This window comes from Acomys minous, assembly GCF_964271855.1.
Source record: "Acomys minous genome assembly, chromosome: 1".
Lineage (NCBI taxonomy): Eukaryota > Metazoa > Chordata > Mammalia > Rodentia > Muridae > Acomys > Acomys minous.
In genome coordinates, this window is record NC_140483.1 from 155835319 (window position 1) to 155859030 (window position 23712).

The 23712-nt window shown below is 48.3% G+C and overlaps 1 protein-coding gene across 10 annotated transcripts in view; it reads right to left on the reverse strand.

Annotated features, from left to right (window-relative positions):
• Positions 1 to 23712, reverse strand: part of WHRN (whirlin) — an 89528-nt gene that overhangs the window by 17838 nt on the left and 47978 nt on the right. For 5 of the 10 annotated variants that reach the window (XM_084795030.1, XM_084795027.1, XM_084795025.1 and 2 more), the window contains 4 exons: positions 3798 to 4000; positions 2457 to 2493; positions 1160 to 1372; positions 344 to 553 (listed from right to left, as the gene is read on the reverse strand). In XM_084795030.1, coding sequence (XP_084651156.1) covers positions 344 to 553; positions 1160 to 1372; positions 2457 to 2493; positions 3798 to 4000 — 663 coding nt within the window. Of the gene's footprint in view, positions 1 to 318; positions 554 to 1159; positions 1373 to 2456; positions 2494 to 3797; positions 4001 to 19348; positions 19757 to 23712 lie in introns of those variants that run through there. The other 5 variants (XM_084795032.1, XM_084795031.1, XM_084795026.1 and 2 more) reach the window with 5 other exon arrangements.

The following is a 23712-nucleotide window of genomic DNA, read 5'->3' on the forward strand; positions in this document are numbered from 1 at the left end:
GAGTTTGAGGCCAGCCTAGTCTACAAAGTGAGTACAGGACAGCCAAAACTACACAGATAAACCCTGTCTTGAAAAACCATAAAAAACAAAACAAAACAAAAAACAAACAAAACAAAAACAAAAACAACAACAACAACAACAACTCTTTTCCTTAGGATCACCATACGGAAGCCCCAGAAGGCATATCTTTCTTATATGTCCACTGCCCCTGTGTCTGGCACACAGTAAGTACCCCACAATCACCAGGCTTTCACAGACAAGGAACCTGAAGCTCAGTGAAACAAACTAACATCTTAACTGCACCTCTAACCTTCTCACCAGGGATAGGGCAGGGGCAGCTCACCCTGGCCGAGCTGACGGTTGTAGAAGTGCCGTGGCTGCCCGTGGATGAGCCTGTGTCACTGTAGGACACCATGGAGTAGGTGTCTCCAACACCAGGGCCTGGGGGCTGCCGTGCCTTCATGGACTCTATCTCCCGCCTCAGCACCAGGTGGTCAAAGCGGTCCAGGTCTTGGGGTAAGATGGTGCCTCTCACCTCAGACAGGAGCGAGAACTGCAGGGGAGCGTGTGACAAATAAGACCTTCAGACACGCAGTAGAGAATTCTACCAGCAGGTGAGACTGGTACCTCTGCTCCCCAGCCACCTGCATGCAAGCCTGCTCTGCCCTCCTTAACCTTCTGTGGCTCTCCAGTGTCCTTGGGGGAACATCCAACTATTTTTACTCAATCGCCAGGCCCAGCATCACCTGACTCTTTCCTCTCTGTCACTCTTCCTTCTCAGCGTGCACAGGTGACAAAAGCCCAGAACGTACTGTCACATCCATGCCAGAAAACCCTTGGACATTCTTCCCACCTAGCGTGCTCCTCTGAATCATGGCGTCTGCAAACTATTTCCTCTAGCCTCCTTGAATTTACACCCTCCCACAAGATTTAGTTGCTTCTTCCTCTCAGTAGTTTCTGACAAACAGACTCCCACCTGAGTAGGCTTCTCTGGTTGGTCCCTCACCTTGGTCCCTGCTTGTAAAGAGCATTCTGTGATAATGACCACTATACTCTGTCCCTGTCCCCAGAAGTCTGTGAGTTAGGGGGATGGGGCTGCCCAGGGTCCAGTTGAGCTGAATTCCTTGGTAACAGGGTAGGGACAGAAGGAACAGGTCACCTTGGCGTGTGTGTTGAGCAACTCAAACAGGGCCATGACCAGGGCCTCTACAGAGATGGCGCCACCACGGTACTGGTCCAGGTAGTACATCATGGTGGCCTGCTCCTGCTCAGTCAGCAGGTGCCGGGCTTGGTCATCCAGCAGTGCGCGTGTTTGATTCCCCAGGCTGCTCAGTGTCACCTGAGAGCCGGCTGGGCCCTTGTAAAATCCTGGCTGAAAGACAGAAGGACACAAGCCAGAGGACTCTAGGCTGCTCGGGAGCCAGAGGACCTGGTAGATCCAGTAGCAACATCACAGAGGAATGCTGTGGCTTCTAGAGGCCGTTGGGTGGTCTCCACATACATAGATAGGAACTTCCCCATCCAACCCTGGGGCAAAGGCACTGTGTGATCATCTCTGTGGAACTTTCCTATTTGGCTCTTGTGTCTCCTTGAGCCCATCCACTCATGCGCTAAGTGATCCTCTGGGCTTCCCTATCTCTCTTAGTAAGCTGGGATGATAAGAGTCCCTGCATCTCTAAATTATAACTCAGATCTATACCCTTGACTCATGCCACATCACACCAGCTGATACCACCCAGTCTCTCCTAAGGTTCCCTGGCCCACCCTGTCTCTCCTAAGGTTCCCTGGCCCACCCAGTCTCTCCTAAGGTTCCCTGGCCCACCCAGTCTCTCCTAAGGTTCCCTGGCCCACCCAGTCTCCTGCCAAGAACATCTAAAACAACCTTGGAAACAAACTTTTTGTCTACCTACAAGGTGCCCACTGTCCTCACCTCTTTCCATGCCCCCAAAGCCTATGAGCGCAGGTCAGCCTGCCAGTCACTCCGTTCCTAACCCCTACTGATTGTCTTCTTCTATTCTTCCACTAACCCATACCCTACTCTGTCCCAGGGCCCTGGCACATGCTCTTGCCTTGGCATGGCTCACATCTCTCCTTCGGCTCTGTGTCCCACCTAGGTTTAATGACTCCACGCTTACTCCTCCCTAATGCCCACCTTGCCTCCAGGGTTCCCAGTGTGTTTTCTAATTAGGCATTTGTTTGGATGCCTGCACTGTCTTTATTTGTGAGTCTTCCACTGGGTGTGACACCCCCTCCCCCTGGAGGGCAGGGACCTGGTGACTTCTGTCCACTGCCTTCTCCCTGGAGCTGGCACGGTGGCTGGAAGCCAACAAGCACCTGGACAGTTGGGCAGCCTGGCTGAAGCTCCCTACATGGTATAAGCCCCTGTGCATACTCTGCCCAGAACTGGGAGGAGAGGAAGAAGATGCTGATGATGCCCCACAGACAAAGAGGCCTACCTTGTTTGTCCCTTCTTCTGTGAGGTCCCCTGGAAACCTAAGGAGAGAAACAAGCCCTTCAGCACATGTAAGCACAAGGAATGGGGCACACAGGGGAAAGGCTGAGGTGGAGCAGGAATGCCAGGCTTTGCATGAGGCATAGTGACACATGGAAAATATGGACTAGCCTGGGCTACACAGCAAGTTCCACGTCAGCCTAGGATATGTGACTTTGTCTCAAAAGTTCTTCCCACCCCCAAAATAGAGCAAAAGTGTCAGAAACCACATATATACACATCATGGTCACTGCTTAGGTGCTGCTGCAGGGCATGTGACCCTGAGACCTACACGTGGCTTTTAGCCCTCCCTGCTAGCCACATAGTCAGTACTGCCACACATGCAAGGTAGACTCTTGAGTGTTTTCTGTCCTGATGGGACCCAGAGTTCTCTGGCTGGCATGGGAACACTGGAAGGTCAGGAATGAAGGACCTCTACAGGTGATCCAGGTCAGCCATTCCCTAGGAGGGTGGGGACACAGGATATAGGGACACCTCAGTCTAGCTCATATATTCATGAGAAAATGTAGGCATATGCTGCAAGAGTTTAGAATTTTCTTTTGTTTCATTTTTGTTTTTGTTTTTCAAGGCAGGGTTTCTCTGTGTAGCCTTGGCTGTCCTGGACTCATTTTGTAGACCAGGCTGGCGTCAAACTCACACCTGCCTCTGCCTCCTGAATGCTGGGATTTAAAGGTGTATGCAGAGTTTAGAATTTTAAGAAATAACCAGAAATCCAGTTTTTTTTTAAAATGGGAAATCTGATTTTAAAAAATAGTTGAAAATTAATTTAAAAAAAAAGAAAATTAATTTTTTGAAAACATGTAACACTATTCAGGAGAAAAGAAGGGAATAAGGGAGACCCCGTTGGGGGTGTTTGATCAGGAGTTACCAGCCACCGGGCGGAGAGGTGTGATGAGGACACAGTTACATTACTGGCAGGCATACAGCCACCTGGCCACTGTGCTTGGTTTTGGCTTCTGGGACTCTTGCATCCCAAGAGCCTTCTGGGGTCTTCTCTAGCAGTATGGGATGGGGGCAGAGCCCACATTCAGACGCAGCTCTAGGCACCCAGAGAGAAAGAGGTTATCTGCCTGATGGCAGAGAGTGGGGCTCTAAGTCCTGCGTTTCCACTTTCCATGAGGAGACTGAGGCTAGAAGAGGAAAGGGAAGAGCCCACCCTCGCGCTCTTAAGTGGAGTGGATCATAGGCTCAGGACACCAGGCTAAGTCCTGTGGCAGAAGATGAGATGAACAATCATTCTTAGACGTCACTGGAGGATCCCCGAACCCCGTGCCCGAGGACAGACCCTGCTGAGTTGGTGGCACTTTCCCCAATCCTGGAACTGGCAATCCATTTGGTCTGGTCCACGGTGGTTCGTGCGTGCGGCAGCCTTCCAACGTCCTTCACAGTCAGGATGAGGTGCCTGGATGACTTGAGCAGCTTCACCGCCTCGTCATGCAAGATGCTGAGAAAGCTCCGCCCATTCACCTCCAGAATCTGGTCCCCAACCTGCCAAGACCCAACACCAACCCATCACATGGGCTATCCTCGGCCCAGCTCTCCTCTTGCCAGACAGAGATGAGGTCAACGAGGTTCAGGGGGGCCTATGTGGATGCCTGAGGGTCACACAAGAAGGAAATGACAACTTGCTTCCAATCCCAACCCTGAGACCTGCTCCTGTCACTAGAAAGGGGCACTTCCTATCTAGTGACAGCTTTGAGGCCTAAGGCTACTATTACATTGCCCAAAGTCCCCCATCAGAAGCAAGCCAGCTCAGAGACCAGAAGAGTGGGGGGGGGCAGATGAACTAACTGGACGGTGAGGTGACAAGAGTGAATATAGACACCTGTTGTTTCCATATCTGATTCTTTCTTTACTGTTGAGATTTCTTATCTAGCACATGCTCTCTTTTATTTGTTTTATGGGTATGGATGAGTGGGTGCACTGCATGCACGTGTGCCTGGTGCCCATGTAGGCCAGAAACGGGAGGTGGCGGCGGTGGGGGAGTCATAGCCCTGGGAACTAGAGTTGCAGGTGGCGTGAGCCAACACTGGGAACTGAACCTGGACCCTCTGGAGAAGCAGCAAGTCCTCTTAACCACGGAGCCTTCTGTATCCCTAGCTCACATTCTTTTGTCACTTTAGAATGTCAGCAACTTCTAACTTCTAACTTTAACTTAACTTAGTAAAGAGAAAGCCCACAGTAACTGAGATACCCAGCCTCTCACTGAAGGAGGACACACGGCTGGGAGTCTTATGACAAGCAAGCAGCTTTATTTTGTAATATAAAACAGCAGACAAGTGAACACGTGTAAAAGGAAAAGATACACAGAGACAAAACTGCTAGCTTTCCAAGAAAAACAAATCTGAAACAAAGCTGGAAGAAGCAGGAGGAAGGTGCTGCAGTGTGCAATGGGGAGTGCTGGATGGAAACTCAAGGGACTCTCTCTTCCAGAAGGTTTTCAAGCCCATGGATGGGACAACATTATGCCTGCTGTAACCTGAAGGGTAGCTGGCCCGCCTGCTGGCTATTCTCAGCTGTATTTCCTTCCCTCCTTCTGAGCCCACAGTATCAACGGTGGGGTTGTCTGACTCTCCCATGGCCTGAGCTGCTTGTGGGAGTGTGCTATTCAGTGATGTGGCTGCCTCGGAGTCAGTTATACTACTGTAAGTAACTTCAGTGAAGTCATTGGTCCACTAAACTGGACCTGGGTGGAATTATTTCTTTGGCTTGTCACTGACGCCCAATGTGGGGAGAAGAGATATTTGTTTATCTCCTCAGGAAAAGTTAAACAAGAGGATGCTAACCCTCAGCTTGGGATAACTGCACTAGTGAGGGAAACTACAGGTGCAAACCTGGGTCAATCTGGCCCAAGGCCCTTATGCTTTCTGTTCCTGCAGCCAGCCAATTGCTGCTGGGGATCCACAGGGCCTGGTTTCCAATCCAGCCTATCCCGAAGCTATCTTCCTTAGCCAAGCCTGCAACAGTGGACCTTGACTCTGACCCAATCATCAACTCCACTGGTATGTCCACAGCTAGCTCTCTGCCGAGTCTCACCCAATCTTCCCCTTTCCCCCATGGGAAAGGGCCTTGGTGGCCTCTGTCTTGGGTCCCCACCTGCTCATCTGGTGGTTTCTGAGTCAATACTTTCATCTCTGTGGGTTTACAGTCAAACATCCACAGTCTTCATGGAGGAGACTGTTAATATGTGGCTAAGAGCTTCAGAGAACATTAGACCCAGGTTCAAGTCCTTTCCCTGCTATTTCCACACCGTGTGACATAGCCCCCACAACCTGCCTCTCTCCCAGTAGCTTTCATGCCCCACTCTCCTCAGTTGGCTGTGAATTGGAGCCTTGGCTCAGGATTTTCCTCCTCTGAATGTCGTTATCAGTGCCTGTCTCTATACACCATCAAACACTGGCACCACCCACAATGACATGTCTCTCTTCCTTTCCACTAAGCTCCCAATTGAAAATATGGAACAAGACACAACACTGTCCGAGGGTGGTGCCAGCAAGTGCTTAGGCAATGCATCTTCCTCGTGATGGTCTGCATTTTGTCATTTCTATCTTGGTCCATCTCTCTTGCCCACAGCATGGGAGGGCTGCTCCCAGCACTAGCCTTCTTGTGCACGGAGAAAAATCTACCTCCCTCTAGGGTCACTTGCCCAAAGCCTGCCGGGCAGCACCCCAGGAGTCATGGCACTGTTCTGGGATCTCAGCTATGGGGGTGGGGCACAGTCTAGGCTACATATCTCATATTCCAGTGTTTCATTTTCATGAGTGTCCCTCTGCAGCTTCGACTTTTTGCCTTCCTTTCCACACCCTCTATTTCAGCATGCAGCTTAATTACAGGCACTTACTTCTGGGAGAGCAGCTGTGCCCAGGCATGCTTCTGACAGCCAGGCTCTGGATCCCGCTGGGGGATGGCCTGTAAAGAATAAGCCCAGCCTGTGAGGCTGGACTGGAAGCTGGATAAGACATAGGCCAACTTGTTCAGTGGGAGCTTCAGATAAGCGGCAAGTACTTAAAATGATGGGTGCGTGGTCCCAATATACAGAGTCATCATACATGTCCCCTCAGTGGCACCCCTAGCTTGTGTGGAATTCTTATGGTCATGGGCTTCATGGTGCTTACTGATTAGGCCTGGCAGGTCCAAGAGCGGCTGCAAATCACCTGTAGAGACCAGGCTGATGGGCTGTCATTGTTCTGAATGTCAGTCTTCCTCCTAGCTTGGATTCAGTGGCTACTTTTACTACAATCTGAGCCCATGAGTGAGTGGTCCAGCGCAGCGAAGGCTTCAGCTGCACCGCGGGGAATCTATGTGTTGGAATTTCAGGTTGACTAGCTGAGCATTGCTTCCTTGGGCCTGCTGAAAAAGCCTATCTCTGTGGGAGGAGGCAGAGGTGGAGGGCTTCCCCCTTATGCAGCTGGAGAACTGCAGGGTGTGGAAGCAGGATATAGGTAGACCAGATGGACTGGAGTCCCTCATCCTTTTGTGGCCTCTTCCCCCAGGGCTCAGCTGGAAACTACTGTGATTGAGGGGTTAGGGTCAGGCCCTCCAAAATGTCCACCCCAGCATCTGACCTAGTCCAGGTCACTCCACTATCTAGGTTCCTTTACTGCCCTCTCCTTGTAGGAAGGTGTGGTGTTTGAGTCAGAATGGGCCCTATAGGTTCATATGTTTGAATGCTTGCTCTCCAGTTAGTGAAACTATTTGGGAAGGAGTAGGAGGCGTGGCCTTGTTGGAGTGGGCGTGGCTTCATTGAAGGAGCGTCTCCTTTCAGGTTCAAAAGCTCACACCAGGCCCAATCTCTTTCTCTGCCTGCAATTAGTACAGCAGGTGTGAGCTCTCAGCTACTGCTCCAGTCCCATGGCTGCTGGCTACCATCCTCCCAGGCATGACGGTCATGGATTAACCCTGTAAACTGTAGGCAAACCCCCAGTTAGATGCTTTCTTTTAAATGCTGCCTTGGTCAAGGCGTCTCCCCACAGCAGTAACTGAGACCAAAGGTTCCATGCACCTCAGCAGCTGTCAGGATGGACGTTGACTGTTCTCTGTGACTCTCCAGTTAAGAAACCATTCTCAGGAAAAGCCAGTGTGTCTCACTCAATGTGTCCCATGGGGTGGGATGTGGTGTCTCCACACTGCTGCGCTACTTTCGAGGCCACATAACTATGACACAGTAGCCCAGTGGCCTGCACCACTCTCTCAAGTTACAGCCCAAGTGTCAGTGTTCTTATCGGTGGGATGGGTATGGTGGTCTAGCCAGTCCCAGGTTACTGTGAGAAGCAACAGAAATATCCAACACAGAGAGAGGGATACAAGGCTCTCCATCTGCTTCCTTCCAAAGAGAAGAGACATTAAAGTCACACAGGAAGTGGACGAATAAGTAGCACCAAGCCCTGCCCCCAGTCTCTGCCACCTTCATCAGCTCAGTGGGAGGGTTAGCCGGTGGGGAGGGGAAGGGTCATTCCATCTCTCCATTGCTTCCTTGTGCCTTTGCCCTGTGTCATGAAGCTGGAGGAGACTAATGTCACCCTCTCAGAGAAAAGCCAGGAGCTCTGTTCACTGAGATGTGATTTTTTTTTCTCCCCAGCCCAGAGTGAGATGTTGTGCATGTAAAAAAGGGGAAACATAAATGAGCAAAGATACTATGCCCATTAGAACCTTCCCTGGGGTCTCCTACACATGGAGAAACTGAGGTTCAGCAAGGACACATAGCAGCAATGACATAGCCCCGGAGTCAATGCAGGGAGCTCTCAACCCTGGTTCAAGGGCGATGTGATGGACCATCTGATATCGATCGTCTTGTTGCGGGTGCTGATGGGGCACAGAGAATGTACCTTTAGCTTATTTGCCACCATAGTCCCCCTCCCCCTTTGGCACTAGTTGTAGAGAAGGAGAGCTGGACCGTGGGGAGGATGTCCTTTGTTTTAAGGCAGAGAGAAACCTGCTCCATCAACTCGAGGCTGCCCAGTGCCAGGTCCATGTCCTAGCGCCCTAAGAAAGTGAGACCCACAAGCAGAGAAAGGGTACCACTTTCCTCTGAACTTGGCCACCAGGGGGCAGGATCCACTCCCTACAATGTGTGGGACCCACACAGGAACACCAAGGCGGTGGCCCTCAGAGGCAGCAGGGGGGCTCGCGCAACCTCCAAGAGACCTGAGAGAGACATTTCCATGGTTCATAGCTGCTACCCATAAAACGGGAACAACACCCTGATGAGTGGGTCACCTGGACAGCTGCATGAGAGACCAAGAGGAACGTGGATGTTTGGAGGGGCTCTCAGAGTCTGTTTCAGATTTTGCTACTTGTGCGCTGTGTGTACGAGTTGCCTCCTTCCCCAGTTACTTCCTCTGGAAAACTGAGGAAATGTCAGTTGCTGCCCATGGGTGGGTTAGCATGCCCACCGTTGTGTCTCCCACACTTTAAACAGAATGTATTAGGTGCTCGCCAAACACAGGACGCACAGAGAGAGCACCGGAGATGGCCTGTGTATAGCAGTGCTCAACATGTGTTGGTTGTGTTTCGGAAAACTCCTGCTTATCCTGACACTCTCATCGCTCACTCACCAAATAAATCCTGCCACTCCATCCTTCAGAGTCCCTCCTGCCATTACCCACCCCACACCCCCCCACCCCCGCCTCCTGCTTCCAGCGTCAGCTGACCACCTCCCGGCACTGACCACCCTGAAGCTCCCATTGCTGTCTCAACTTACAGACATCTGGGCTTCTGCCCAGAAGTGAACGTGACAAGACTGAAAACATGGCCTAGTATCCCGAGCCTGCACCCCTTCTTTAAGAAAAGACACACTATGAGGGGCCTCTCACAAAACTGTTTCTGATCGATCTACATATTTTAAAAAAACCTGCTTTTATGGATCTGCCAACTTTTAATTAAGCAGAAGCTACAATTGGGGTTTCTTGTGTGTCTGTATAGGGAGTGGATCCTATAGAAGAAAAATGGTATCAGCAATAACTTGAAAATTTTCAGTGAAAAATATTCATTAGCATAAATAAAGTTCTCAAATGTCTTCTAAATGATAATCATCTGATAAAGCTTTTTACTTGAAATTAAAACAAGAAGAAGAACGAGGAGGAGGAGGAGGAAGAGAAAAGACATTCTGGGTGCAGTAAAGTATACCTATAATTCTAGTGCCTGGATGCTGAGGCAGCAGCATCACAAGTTTCCGGCTAGGCTGGGTTACAAGCAAGGCACTGCCACAAGGAAACAAGCCAACCAGCCAGCCTGCCCTTTGTTCACCTTGTATCATGGTTAGCTGTAGGTTTCGCAACACACACACACACACACACACACACACACACACACACACACACACACCAGGAATTCTATTCACACCTGCGAGAGGGCTTGAGAAAATCGAATCAAGAACAACCTGAGGCGGGGCAGCAAGTGGCTCTGAGATCCCTCAGCAGAGGATGTTAGGAAACAAGTTTGCCAAGAACTCCATCTCTGTGCCACAGAGATGGGATCGTTCCCTTGGGACCTGCAGGAAACGGCCCAAGGGCTTCTTGCTTCCATTCCAGGGCTCCATAGACATAAAAGGTTCATGAAACCCTCTAGGACTCTACAGAACCCCGGAGCTCACTGAAGTGCACTTTGGGGTCCCAGGCAACGCCCTGCTGATTACAGTGTCAGCATAGTTCGCATGCCTGTTCTATTAAGGGGTTTTATTGCAATTATGAATCTTTAATAGTTTTCCATGTCAGGTATAAAACTTTAATGGGCTCCCCCTGCCCTGCCACACTCCGCCCCTTTCACTACAAGTGAACAATGCAGTTTTAATTAGACAACATTCGTTTTTCCCAACAGCTCAGAAGCCGGCAAACCTTGCCTGTATTTAAAGAAACAACAATGAAAGACTGAGGTCAGTGTGACGCTGGGGTGGGAGTCACAACTAGGTTGAAAGGGGCAGGTCACACACTTCGCCTCTACAAACTTGGATTTTGCCGAGGAAGAACCTATCAAAAAAGTGGTGGGCGGTGTGGCAAAGCCCAGTGAGGCTGAATTCCAGCATGTGGCACCTGCCTGCGTCTTGCTACCTTGGCAGAGCTGTGGTCTCCATGTGGAGGCCTCATCCAAGGCTTCAGATCCACAGTGGGAAACCTAAGGTCAGACGGGAAAAGACCCACTCAAGGCCACACTGAGTGAAGGTCAGAGCTAGGTTCTGGAGGTCATTCCTGGGTGCTTTCCAGGGGAAACCACTAAGGGGTCAAATGCAGGGAGAAGAGCCCATACGGACCCTCCGAGTGCCTGCCTCAGGCCAGCCTCCTATTGATCCCACCACCCAAGGCAGATACATATTAGATAAGGCTTCTGTTCTATACAGGACAGCAGTGAAGCTCAGAGAGGTAAAACTGTTTGCCCGAGGACGCCCAGCATGGAATGGAATATTCTAAGAGTAACTGCTTCCTTTACATTTTAAACATTTTTTAAAATTTCCCCTGTTTGAGTAGAGAAGTGGGGACTGACTTTCATACAAACTCTGGTGCCCCATATTTGACCATGTCCCCTGGATGGAGAGACCTGGTGGCACTCAGAGGAAAGATAGCAGGCTACCAAGAAGAGACTTGATACCCTATGAGCATATACAGGGGGAGGAGGTCCCCCTCAGTCACAGTCATAGGGGAGGGGAGTAGGGGGAAAGTGGGAGGGAGGGAGGAATGGGAGGATACAAGGGATGGGATACCTATTGAGATGTAATGTGAATGAATTAATAAAAAGGAAAAAAAGGAAAAAATAAAATTTCCCCTGTTATTAACCATAGATTTCTTTTATCATACAATATAATCTGAATATGGTTTCCCCTCCTCTATTCCTCCCAGTTTATCCCAACATTTACATTCAAATTAGTTAAAATGACGTAAAATGAAAGCCAGTTCCCCAGCACAGAATCTCCATCCCTTTGACCAGCTGTATGATGGCTACCTTAATAAGCCAAGCTCCTCTCACCGTGCCCCTCCCCAGTGTCTTCCTGCAAGCCCGCTCTCCCACCAGCATCCCAACACTGGCTGCAGCATCAGGGACCGTTTTCCCACAGGACTCTGGAGTCCTCATGCCACCAGCTTCGCTCTGGACCAGTCACAGGGTCTCCAAAGCTCCATCCTCATCCACCTGGGACACTGTCCTTAAGTGATCAAGTTGCTGGCCCCTTAGCCCCACCCCCTACCAAGTGCTACCCTCTCCTGACTCTAAAGGGACCTTAGCGGTATTCCATCCCACAATTGCCTACCACACTTCTGTTTGTGTGTGTGTGCTTTGTGCAGTTCTACTTGCCAGCTCTCTATTCATTAACACACAGATCCTTCCCTTCTCAAGACCGCAGTGCTGTTCCTCTGTCCCAAACACTCCTCCCTCCATTCTTTACCTGGAACCTGCCTGCTCAAATAGCACTGTGTCCAAGGCAGGAATCACTGATCTGCGCATGCCCTGTCACTGTCTGATCCTGCTGGATGGCACTATACAAAGTCAGTGTCCCACACCTTTGGAATGGCACCACGCAGAAAATGTTCAACAGAGCCCTAGGGTGGGCAAATAAGCAGTTAAGTGAACTGATGAATGCCACTGACCCAGGCCCTGGCCCTGGTCTCCAGCAGACAAGCATGGGACAATTCCCTGTTAGGTAAATGCTGGCTTTGATGAGGCCTGGCCTTGTGAGAGGCAGGGCCTTGCAGCCCAGTTCCACAGAGTGAAGCAAGAAAGGACAGGTGGCCTTGCAAGCACACGGACAGCCAAAGAGGTAGAAAGACTGACCACAACTTTATTTTTGCTGGAACCACAGAGACCTGAGGAATGGAATGTGCTATGAATCCCCTTATTCTACGGGAAGGGAAACTGGAAGGCTGGGGAGATGGCTCAGTGGGCAAAAGTGCCTGCTGCCCACACCTGTCAACCTGAGTTCAAGCTCTAGAGCCTAAGCTCGGTGTGCTGGGGTGCGCTTGTAATCTCACCACCCCTACCAGGACATGGAGGTGGAGAGACAAGAAGGGCTTGGAAGCTCTCTGGCTAGGCAGCTTAAAGTACACATCACAGTGGCGGAAACTAGAGAGAGCTCCCCTCAAAACAAGACTGCAAGACTCCCCAAAATTGTTTTCTGGTCTCCATTTATCCTCTACTTCGCACACAGGCATGTGTATGCCTGCATTCACACACATGCACAGAATGAGGTATGAAGGGAGAAAAGAGGAGAGGAAAGAAGGAAGGAAGGAAGGAAGGAAGGAAGGAAGGAAGGAAAAACAAAATCTGGAGCGAGGTGTGGGATGCCCTTGTACTTCTAGTGTACTAGGGCAACTGGCCAGATGTGGTCAGTCTACTGACTCACTTTGGGATTCTCAGTGGACCTCTCAGTTCTGAAGTTCAAGTCCACAGCCTTCCTAGATAGACAGTGACCAGTCATGAGATACAATAGCAGGGGGAATCCCATTTGTGACGGCAACAGAGACAAACACTTAGGAACAGACAAGAAATGTACAGCACTACATGAAGCCAACTTGAAGCCAACCCGTATCGCAAGAAGTGGATTCGAAGGGCAGAGGCAGAGGCAACCCCCATGCTGGAGGGCTAGGCACTGCCCAGTTGCAGCTCTTTGCTTACTCTTTGCAAAGGCAGCCTAGTTATAACTGCAGCCAGAATTTGTCACGAGTTAGCATAAAAGTTCATGTGGAAAAATAAAATCATACGTGAAGGGCTTCAGTGTTTACTGCAGAGTCATAACGCCGTAACTATTGCTTACAGCAGTCCTTGGTCCACTCAAAAACAACAAAGGGAAGCGTCGCCAAGGTCCCCAGCACATCTGAGCAGATGGAAGTGTTATCCCCTGGCCTGGTCATGGCAGGTAGTGGACCCATGTGGGATGCTGTGCTGGACCTTCACAGCAATGCATGATGCTATGTCTCAATTAATATGTTAGAAAATAATGTGGCAAAGAAAAAGGCAGATCTGGAAAGGCTCGACAGTGTGTACTTCCAACTCTGTGATAGACAGGAAGATGGAGACAGATAGAAACACATAGATGGTGAGACAATCAAAGGGGCTTGGGAGTGGGGAAGGGGGAGACTAGTGGAGAGGGAGGGCAAGTGGGACAGGGGGGGTTTAGGGAGGGGAAGCTACTCTGGATGACACTGAAATGTCGGCAACACGGCAATATTCATCCAATAAACCCCACAGAACTGTGAGCATGAATGTAAACTACAGGCTCCTGTCAATAATGTAAACCACATTGCCTCATTAACTACAGCACGTGTGTCTCTTATACACTAATCTGTGAGGTTGCTAACAGGGCGGTGGGAAGCCCACACTGGCAGAGCACCTACCCTTTGCATGAGGCCCTGGCTGCACTTCTAGTAACACAAAAATAAAACTAAACAAATAAACTAGAATAACAAAGTAACAACGAGAGGGGAAACTTCATGAACAGGTGGGGGGGCGGGAGGAGGTTAGGGGTGGGAACGCGGTTAGGGGTGGGGGCACTGTGTGAGAACTCTGTACAGTAGGCTCAAATTTATCTAAATCTTAAATACTCCTCAAAATAAATGCATTAGCCTTTAAAAATATAATAATTGTATTAGTCAGAAATCATTTAAAAGTATGAATAATAGTATATTTATTTTAAAAATGAAATTTATTTCAATTAGTTAATTACTTTTTTAAAGTACTGAGCACTGAACCAAGGCATTCATGCTTGCTAGGCAAATGCCCTCTTACTGGGGATATAGTCCCACTAAGTTGCCCATGGTGGCCTTGCATTCATTCACTATGTTAGCCAGGCTGGATTTCAATTTGAGATCCTCCTGCCTCAGCCTCCAGAGTAGCTAGAATCCCAAGCCCGTGCTTCCAACCCAGGGGGTTTTTATATTTAGGTTTAAAATGTAAATAAAGATGATGAAAAAATTAAAATGCAAGAGAGGTTCTGATGATCCTGCTGCATAAATGAGAGGGCAGCTAGGGGCAAGGTCTCTCTGTGGTTGCAACAGGGTGGCTCTGATTGGGAAGATACAGGCAGTGGGACTGACTACCTGGAGACAGACCAGGAACACCTGGAACCACAGGTGTGACACAGGTGTGTTACTGATCATTACGGCAGAGGCAGACTTTCTAAGATGCAGTACTGGGATAACGGTAGCTATCTAACAAAAGATGCACTATTTCACACCAAGGAACATATGCCCAGGTGGGTAAGAATCGAAAGGGAAAAGGCATTCATAAATATTTCAGCAGTTGAGGCTTTACTTTAGGGGAAACTTGCACTCACAAGTTTCTGGGTTGAACAGTCTGCACTGTAAAACCAAACAGGAGAATATTTCAGGGGGTAAATGGTAAATTACTCTATTGTGAGCATTTTCTAACTAGAACTTAGATTCAACAAAAGAAAGGACTGTGATCAATCAACGAAAAAAAAATACAATTTATGCACTGGGAAAGAGCCCATAAAGTCGAGAGGAAATGACCACTGCATACTCTAGACTGATTAACTGTAACCTGGCCCACACCCAGCTCATACCTGTATTAGTGACTTTTCTCCCCACTGTGACCAAATACCTGACAAGAAGCAGGAAAGAAGTATTTTCTTTGGCTCAGTCTGTCTTTTATGTTGCTGTGATAAGACACCATGACCAAAGCAACCCACAGAAGAGTTTATTTGGTCTTAGAGTTTCCGAGGGCAAGAGTCCATGACCATGATGGCAGGGAGTATGGCAGGCAGGCGGGCAAGCATGGTGCTGGGTATGTAGCTGAGAGCTCACATCCTGATCCATAAGCATGAGTTAGAAAAAGACAACTGGAAACGTCCTGGGGCGTTTGAAACCTCAAAGCTCGCTCCCACCCAGTGATGCACCTTCTCCAACATAGTGACACCTCCTAATCCTTCCTAAACAGTCCCACCAACTAGGGAACAATTATTTAAACATATGAGCCTATGGGAGCTATTCTTATCCAAACCACCCTACAGTCTACAGGGGGTAGAGGCCACCTTGAAGGAGAAGGCATGGCCCCCACAGTCTAAGGGGGTTCAGGCCACCTTGAAGGAGAAGTCATAGCAACAGGCAGCTCCGTGGCAGAAGTGCACACTGGGATACCCTCCTCATATCTTAGCACAACAGAGAGAAGAGATAGGACAGGAAGTGGGGCTAGACATTTCATAATCAAACCATAAAGAAAATGGAGGCTTTGGAAAAGAGATCAAGTTAGGGAGGTCAGAAGGGTGGGCCCCTAATCCAAAAGGGCTGGTGGCCTTTTGAAGAGACAATAAAGTCCTGTCTTAGCCACGTGGAATCTGGGGAGAAGCCAGCCATGAAATCATTCTCCCCAGGAGTCATACTAACCTGGAGGAAATAAATGTCCACAGCTTAGGTCACTCTATCTACAGTGTGTGTCAATCAGCCTGAGTTAACTCAGAGATAAGGCTGAGTGTGGGTAATATATATTCCCAAGGCTAAAGAATGCTTAAATGTGTGTGTGTGTGTGTGTGTGTGTGTGTGTGTGTGTGTGCGCGCGCATGAGCACGCCTGCATGCATGTATGTGTGTGTGCATCCAAAACAAATCACAAAAATGACAAAATGGCCCCTGAGCATATGAAAACACATTCACCTTCACTCATAATAAGAAAATTGCACAGTAAAAACTATAACAAGATATAATTTCTCACCCATCAGACTGGAAAAAAAGATTTAACAGGTGACAGTACTTGTCAAAGCTGAAGACATAAGCAGACTCTCAAACACCCTAGTGGGAATTCAGGATGGAATATCTTAGAAGCTCTTTTCTGAAAATTTCTCATGAAAGCATGCTTCCAAAAGAAAATACATAAATGCATGGCTACTCATTGTGCCATCATTTGCACTTGCAAAAATAATTAGAATAAACTAAATGTTCATACAGACAAGAATAACCAAATAAACTAGTACAGAAACAAATAAAAAATGATAAAGGTCCAAGTGCACGGACACAAACGATGTCCTAAATAGCACATTAGCAGACCCAAATCCAAAAGAACACTTATGGTGCACTGCCTTATACAACACATAAGAAATAAACAGAAGTGGGTCTGCTAGAAAGTCAGCAGATGCAATCACTTGCTCTCAAGCTTGAGAACTGTAGAAAGGACAGGTGGCCTTGTAAGCACATGGACAGCCAAAGAGGTAGAAAGACTGACCACAACTTTATTTTTGCTGGAACCACAGAGACCTGAGGAATGGAATGTGCTATGAATCCCCTTATTCTACGGGAAGGGAAACTGGAAGGCTGGGGAGATGGCTCAGTGGGCAATGGAATCGAACCGAAGACCCAGAAATAAACCCACACACCATGGCTTAGTGAGGAAGAGTAGATAGGGGCTTTGCAGATGGGAGCCTCACTTTGGCATCACAAGTCATCACTTGCCAAAGAACATGTGACAGAATACTATAAAACTTATTGCACCATGCCTTCCAGCAATTCATCCCAAGTAAGCCATCGTGGTGTAAAATTCAAAGTTGCAAAAGGAATTCAGATACCTCTGAAATGCCTACAAACTCATAATTGGTCAAAGACAACATCATATTTCCAGATAGTGCTTATTGCAATGTCACTAAAGATAACGCTGTAAAGTACTGTGTGACATATATATTGGACACTTTTGCATGGCTATGACAAAATACCTGATAGAAATAGCATATGTGAAGAAAGGTTTATTTGGTTCATGGTTTCAGAGAGATGCCAGCCCATCATCGGAGGCAAGCAAGATGAAGGTGCTCCATCTGCAGTGGGGGGAGCACAGAGGCAGTGGCTAATGACAGTGGATCCAAAGCAGAGAGAGAGACTGCACCTAGAGATGGGCTGTAACCTTCATAGGGTCACTAGTGCACTATCTCCTGCAGCTTGACCCCCCCCCCCCCCAATCTCTTAATGGTTCGGTACCCTTCAAAAATTCTCATGCCTTCTACAGAATGAAAATTCAAGACATGAGCCCACTAGAGGCATTTAAGATTCAAATCATAGCACCATATTATGATTTCCTCCCACTAACTAAAAACAAATAGATGGATAAATAAGTAAATAAAATAAAACAAAAAGTCTAAGGTAGTTCTTAATCATCGTGATAAGACACCATGACCAAGGCGATTAATACGGAGCTAAGGGTTCCAGAGGGTTTGAGTCCTTTACCATGATGGTGGGAAACATGGCAGCAGGAAGGCAGGCCTGGTGCTGCAGCAGTAGCTGGGCGCTTACACATTTATCTGCAAAAAGGAGGCAGAGAGTCCTAACTGGGTCTAGCATAGGCTTTTGAAACCTCAAAGCTCGCCCCAGTAACACAGCACCTACAACCAGCGTGAGCCTTTTACTCCTTCCCAAACAGTTCTGCTAACTGGGGATCAGGTATTCAAACAAGAGCCTTTGGGGGCTGTCTTGATTTGAATGAGAATGGCCCGTAGGCTCATTGCTTGGTCACTAGGGAGTGGTGGAGATTAGGAGGTGTGGCCTTGTTGGAGTAGGTGTGGCCTTGTTGGAGTAGGTGTGGCCTTGTTGGAGGAAGTGTGTCACTGTGGGTGGGCTCTGATCTTTTAAATGCTCAAGCCAGGCCCAGCTTTTGCCTGCTGCCTGTGGATCCAGATGCAGAATGCACCATGTCTGCCTGTGTGCTACCATGTCTCCCACCTGATGACAATGCACCAAAACCTCTGATCTGTAAACAAGTCCCAATTAAACGCTTTCCTTTGTAAGAGTTGCTATGGTCACGGTGTCTCTTCACAGCAATAAAACATTAACTAAGACAGGGGCCATTTTCATTCAAACCACCACATTCCGTTCCCTGCCTCCCGTAGACTTATAGTCATATTTTAGTGCAAAATGCATTTGGTCTAACTTCAAAAGGTCCCATAATCTTCAGTGTCAACCGAGTTTGAAAGACTAAAGTCGCTTCTGAGATTCAAGGCAACCTCTTCACTGTAACTAGCTGTAAGCCGAAATCAAAAGACACATTACATACTTTCAACATACAATGGCACAGAATAGACATTAGCATCCCAAAGGGGAGAGACAGAGATGCAGCGAGAACTACAGGGCTGAAGCACATGGAGGAAGGGGGAAGACACTGTAAGAGCTGAGGACCAGCAAGTCGGCTAAGAGACTTAGCGTTTCCTCTGTATGACAAGGAAGCTGAATCCATGAAATTCTCAAACTATGGTTGCCTAAACAAAACAATGACAACACTAGTTGGCACTCCGGCATGTATGGGGGGAATCTCACAAGGCCCTGACCCCAGATAAAGAGCTACAGGCAATTGATGGCTGCTGAGTGTTCTCTAGGGATAAGAACCTTCATTGGCTAGTCAATCCCAGTAGTAATGCCTAAACACACATACATATAAGCAACACTAAATGAATTCGTGTGTGTGTGTGTGTGTGTGTGTGTGTGTGTGTGTACACATAATTGCAGAAGAAGGTTGTGAATTTGAGAAGGAGTGAGGATATATGGGAGGAGTTAAAGGAGAAAGGAGGGGTGGAAATGACATACAGAGCTCATGTATGAAATTCTAAGAAAAATAATAAATTGTTCTTTAAAGGTGGAGTGATCAATGGAAACACCTGACACTGACCTCTGGCCTTCATGTACACAAGCATGCATGTGAACACGCTCACATGCACCACACACACACACACACAAAGGCACATGCACACATGCACACAGAAACACGCATGCACACACATGCACATGAATATACACACACACATACACATGTACACACACATACATATACATACACACATTGACATACACACACACACACACACACACACACACACACACACACACACAGGATTATATAGTAGCACCTGCACTTTGCTGTTTTATTATCATTCTGTAACAGTTTTTCCAACACAGGAGGATCTGGGTGCTTTTTTGTGAGTCTATGAGGGAGGGCACAGCAAGGACAATCTTGCTAATGTCTTAGTGTTTTTATTATACTTAATGTAGGCATAAACACCCGGGAAGAGTTTCACCAAAAGCTCTCCATGGTGGACAGTGTACACATTTTCCTTTTGAACTTGGAATTTTATTACTATTAGCATTTCTCATTTCATGTGGTCTTCAATTATGGTAAGAGAACTGGGAAGAAAAATGCTCAATTATTCTAGGTGTGTGTCCTCGGTTGTAAATTCCGGGAACTTCAAGTTCATTTTCTCTGTTCTCCAAAATTGTGTGTGTCACATCCGAAGGGAAAAAGAAATCCTATGGTGAGGGAGGAGGTCCCTTCTGTCACAGGCCTAGGGGAGGGAATAGGAAGAAAGAGGGAGGGAGGGGGGAACAGGAAGATATATGTGAGGGATAACAATTGAAATGTAATCTGAATAAAAATTTTTTTAATCCAGTTCCACAAATTCTGTCTGCTAGACAAAAACCAGCTCTCCCGAAGATCTTGTGAGGTCAGTTCTCCTCTACCAAAGATGTTTCCTTTTCCACAGGCAGAAGGGACAAGCGGCTACCTGTGGTGCTGACAAGCATACCAACGTGCACGCTGGCCTCCAGGCTCGGGCGGGCGGCATCAGAAGCACCTGTTATACACTCCAAAGCCCATGCTGGCGTCCTGGTCCTCCCCTGCCCTAAACGTCTCCAACTCATGGGCTTCCCAAGCTACCAATTTCTCCTTATAACCCTGCTATCTCAGCTAGGCCCTCTCTTACGCCTTTCTCTCTTAGTCCTCTCTCTGTGCCTCTCCTGATCCTTGCCCTTGGCCCTCTCTTCATCTTCAGCACCGCCCTTCTTCTGGCTAAGGCCTCTTGGCTGGCCATGTTCAGTCTACTACTTTCTCTCCCTGCTCTCGACTCTTCCAGATGCCTCTGGCTGTATTCTATTTCATATCTACAATAAAAAGCTTCCGTTTAACCGTAACTTGGAGCAGTCATGTTGCCCATTTGTACGTCTGGTGCTGAAATCCTCAGTTTATACTGTGAATGAAGACCACGTGACCAGGAGCGATGTGATTAGAATAAGAACGGCCCCCATAGGCTCACATACTGGCCACTAGGGAGTGGTGCTATCTGACAGCATTAGGAGGTGTGGCTCTGTTGGGGGTAGATGGGCTTTGAGGTCTCAAAAGCCCACACCTAGTCCAGTGTCTCCATCTTCCTGCTGCCCGGGTATCAGGACATAGCTTCTTCTCCGACATGTCTGCCTGTGCGCCACCATGCTCCCACCATGATGACAACGGACTAAACCTCTGAAACTAAACCCCAAATAAGTGGTTCCCTTTATTAGAGTTGCTGTGCTCATGGTGTCTCTTCATAGCAATAGAAGACTGACCAAGACGGGTAAGGAGAAGAAAAAAATCCTAGAAAAAAGTAAAAGATCTGAGGGTGCATGGCTTAGCCTAGACGCCATTTTCTCATCTTTCTCAAACATTTCTCTCTGTTCTTGGAGGGCTGGGGAAGAGGAGCCTGAGGCTGCTCTGCCTCCTACCCTGCAGGAAACATCCTCATCTGTACCAGAAAGAACCTTTTAGCAATTTGGGATAAATCACTTCTGCCCCCAACCAGGCTTTGCAGCCTGCAGGCACAGATAGGCTGAGAGGTGTTTTAAGCTTCTCTGCAAAGTTCCTCTGAGGTTTCTCTCATTTTGTTGCTCTTTTGAAAAACCTTATTTCAATTAGAAACAGCTAAATGCTTGACTTCAAGGGACCGGTCAGGTCAATTATTATAATGCAGCCATGGGATGGGATGTTATTATGTAACGCTTACAGATTGTGCTTAGGGGTTTTTAATCACTGCACATGGGAAGACACAAATGGAAACTATGGCACACTACACGTCTACACAGCTTAATAACCAATCACCTAGGAAGTATATGGAGAAAAGCGTAGAAAATGCCAACAGATAACAACAGCCCAATGGTCCACCGGCTAATGAATGAGCAGTGTGGTACCACCACATGATAGTGTATTATCTAGCCATTAAAAAGGAATACACTGACACAGGCTGCATAATGCTAAGTGGAAGGAGCCAGTCCAAAAACCACATACTGCGTGATTCATAGACATGCAGTGTTCCAGGGGCAAAGATGAACATAGAAGGATATAAGCGCTCCAGGGAGGTAGAAGCCATGGTTCCAGGGTGCAGTTGGGGGTGGGGGGTGGGGAGGTGCATTGTTGAGAATGTTCTGAAATGGGAGTGGCTACAGATATTAGAACGTGCTGGTGAGGACACTGGAGCAAGAGGGGCTTATGGTACATGGCTCATATCTCAAAAGAAATAAATTAGGAGGCTAGGGTGATGGTTCAGGAGACAAAGCACCTGCCACATTAGCTTGAGAATGGAATTTCAGATCCCCAGTACCCACAAGGCAGGTGTGGAAGGCACAGACAGTAGAAACCGGCTAGCTGTGCTAACCAAATTGGTGTGCTTAAGCTTCAAGTGAGAGAGCCTGCCTCGATATATGAGATACATGGTGTCAACCTCTGGCCTCCACACATGTACACATATATGCACGTGTGTGCCTACATGTTTCTCATGGCACCCCAAATTCTGAAAGCCCTGTTGCCTTCCAGCTACCAAGCTCAGCTAATAGCTCCTCGGCTTATGAATTATGCAAGCCCAGGTGTGTCCAGCTGCTGCAAATAGATCTGAAACAGCTGTTAGGCTTAGTGTCTCCTACCTTCTCCTATTTCCTGCCTCTCCTGCTGCCCTGACCTGCTCAGCACCCTGTGTGCACCCCCAACACTCCTCCATTTAATCTCTTTCTCCACTTCTCTGCTTGTGAATCCCACCTCCACTATCCACACCACACTGGACAAAGGCTTGGCTCTGTAGCGCCTGCCTAGGCATTGGGTGTGCAGACGGCTGGCAAGTATTTGCTCGTAGAGTGATCATTGTACAGGGCTCAGCCACACAGATACTCACTGTGTGTGGCTGAAGTGGGATTCCTTATGGGACACTGAAAGGCCTTCCTGAGAATGGCTCTGTCACCCTGCCTATGTTCAAGCCTGGCTTTGCTACTTTTTACCTGTGACCTTGGGTAAGTCACTGGGCCTCTGTAAACCTCACACTTATTGTGGAATCAGGCCAATGTTGGGAAAGTGGCCGGGACAGGGTCTTGGCATGCTGGATGGGTGGGTTCTGTCAGGTCCCAAAGAAACCTGGGACAAGGCTTATTCAGGACTTGTAGCTCCTCCCAGCACGGCTCACCCAGCCCCCGACCCTAGAACTCTGGGGCTCAGGGGCTGAGGTTACCTTCTCTTTCCCCAGCTGTAGACCTGTTATTTTGGCCATGTGCTCGTTCGTTCCTCTGTTCCTCTTTTGGTCCACTTGCCCTCTCTCCCCTCATGGTCTGGTTCAGTCTGAACTTTTCCAGATGCCTCTGGCTGTACTCTCCCTCGTAGCTATAATAAAAAGCTATGCTTCAGTCGCATCTAGGAGCAGTCAGGTCTTCATTTTCACTCTGGTTCTTCAAGTATTGTAGTATCACACTAATGACACACATCTCTCTAGACTCCCAGGCCATTTGTTACTCCTCCTATTCCTCACTCAGCCAGAAGCAATTTCCAAGCGGATTCTGTATTTCCACAGAGAGTCTCCTGTGGAAGTTTAAATGCTTGTCCCCTCCAACCCATGTTGAAATTGAATTGTCACTGTAACACTATTAGGTAAATGGGGCCTGTGGGCTGGGGCTACAGCTCAGTTGGTAAAGTGCTTCCACAAAGCCCTGGTTCCGTTACCAGCTCAACATGACCTGGGTGCAATCTCAGTACTTGGAAGGTTAAGAGAGGAGCATCAGAGGTTTAAGGTTATTCATAGAGGCCTGCTTGGCCAGCACAAGACTCTATCCATAAAAACAAAAATATAAAACCTAGAGCCAGGCCCTGTCCTTGGAGACATGGTAGACACACGACCATCTCTGTCTCGGGTCCCCACTCTGCTGAGGGCATTGTACAGAGGCTAAATGGCAGTTCAGCATTTTTCCTTGCAGGGCCACAGGGGTATAGGGCTAGGACAGCCACCCTGACGACAAATGTCAGTGTGCTGACAGGTGGCCTGCTGCCCCCGGGAATGGGTCTGGATTCAAAGAAGCAGGTCAAAGCCCTGTGGAAGGTAATAAAAAGTGGCCTGAGGCTTTTCACATGGGCAGAGCAGGTGGGTTTCCTGGTTTGAAATAGGCTCAGGGCAAGCTGCTGGGTCTGATAAAATGAGGTCAGGGCCATCGGGCCCTCCTCCTAGGACTACCTGAGGAC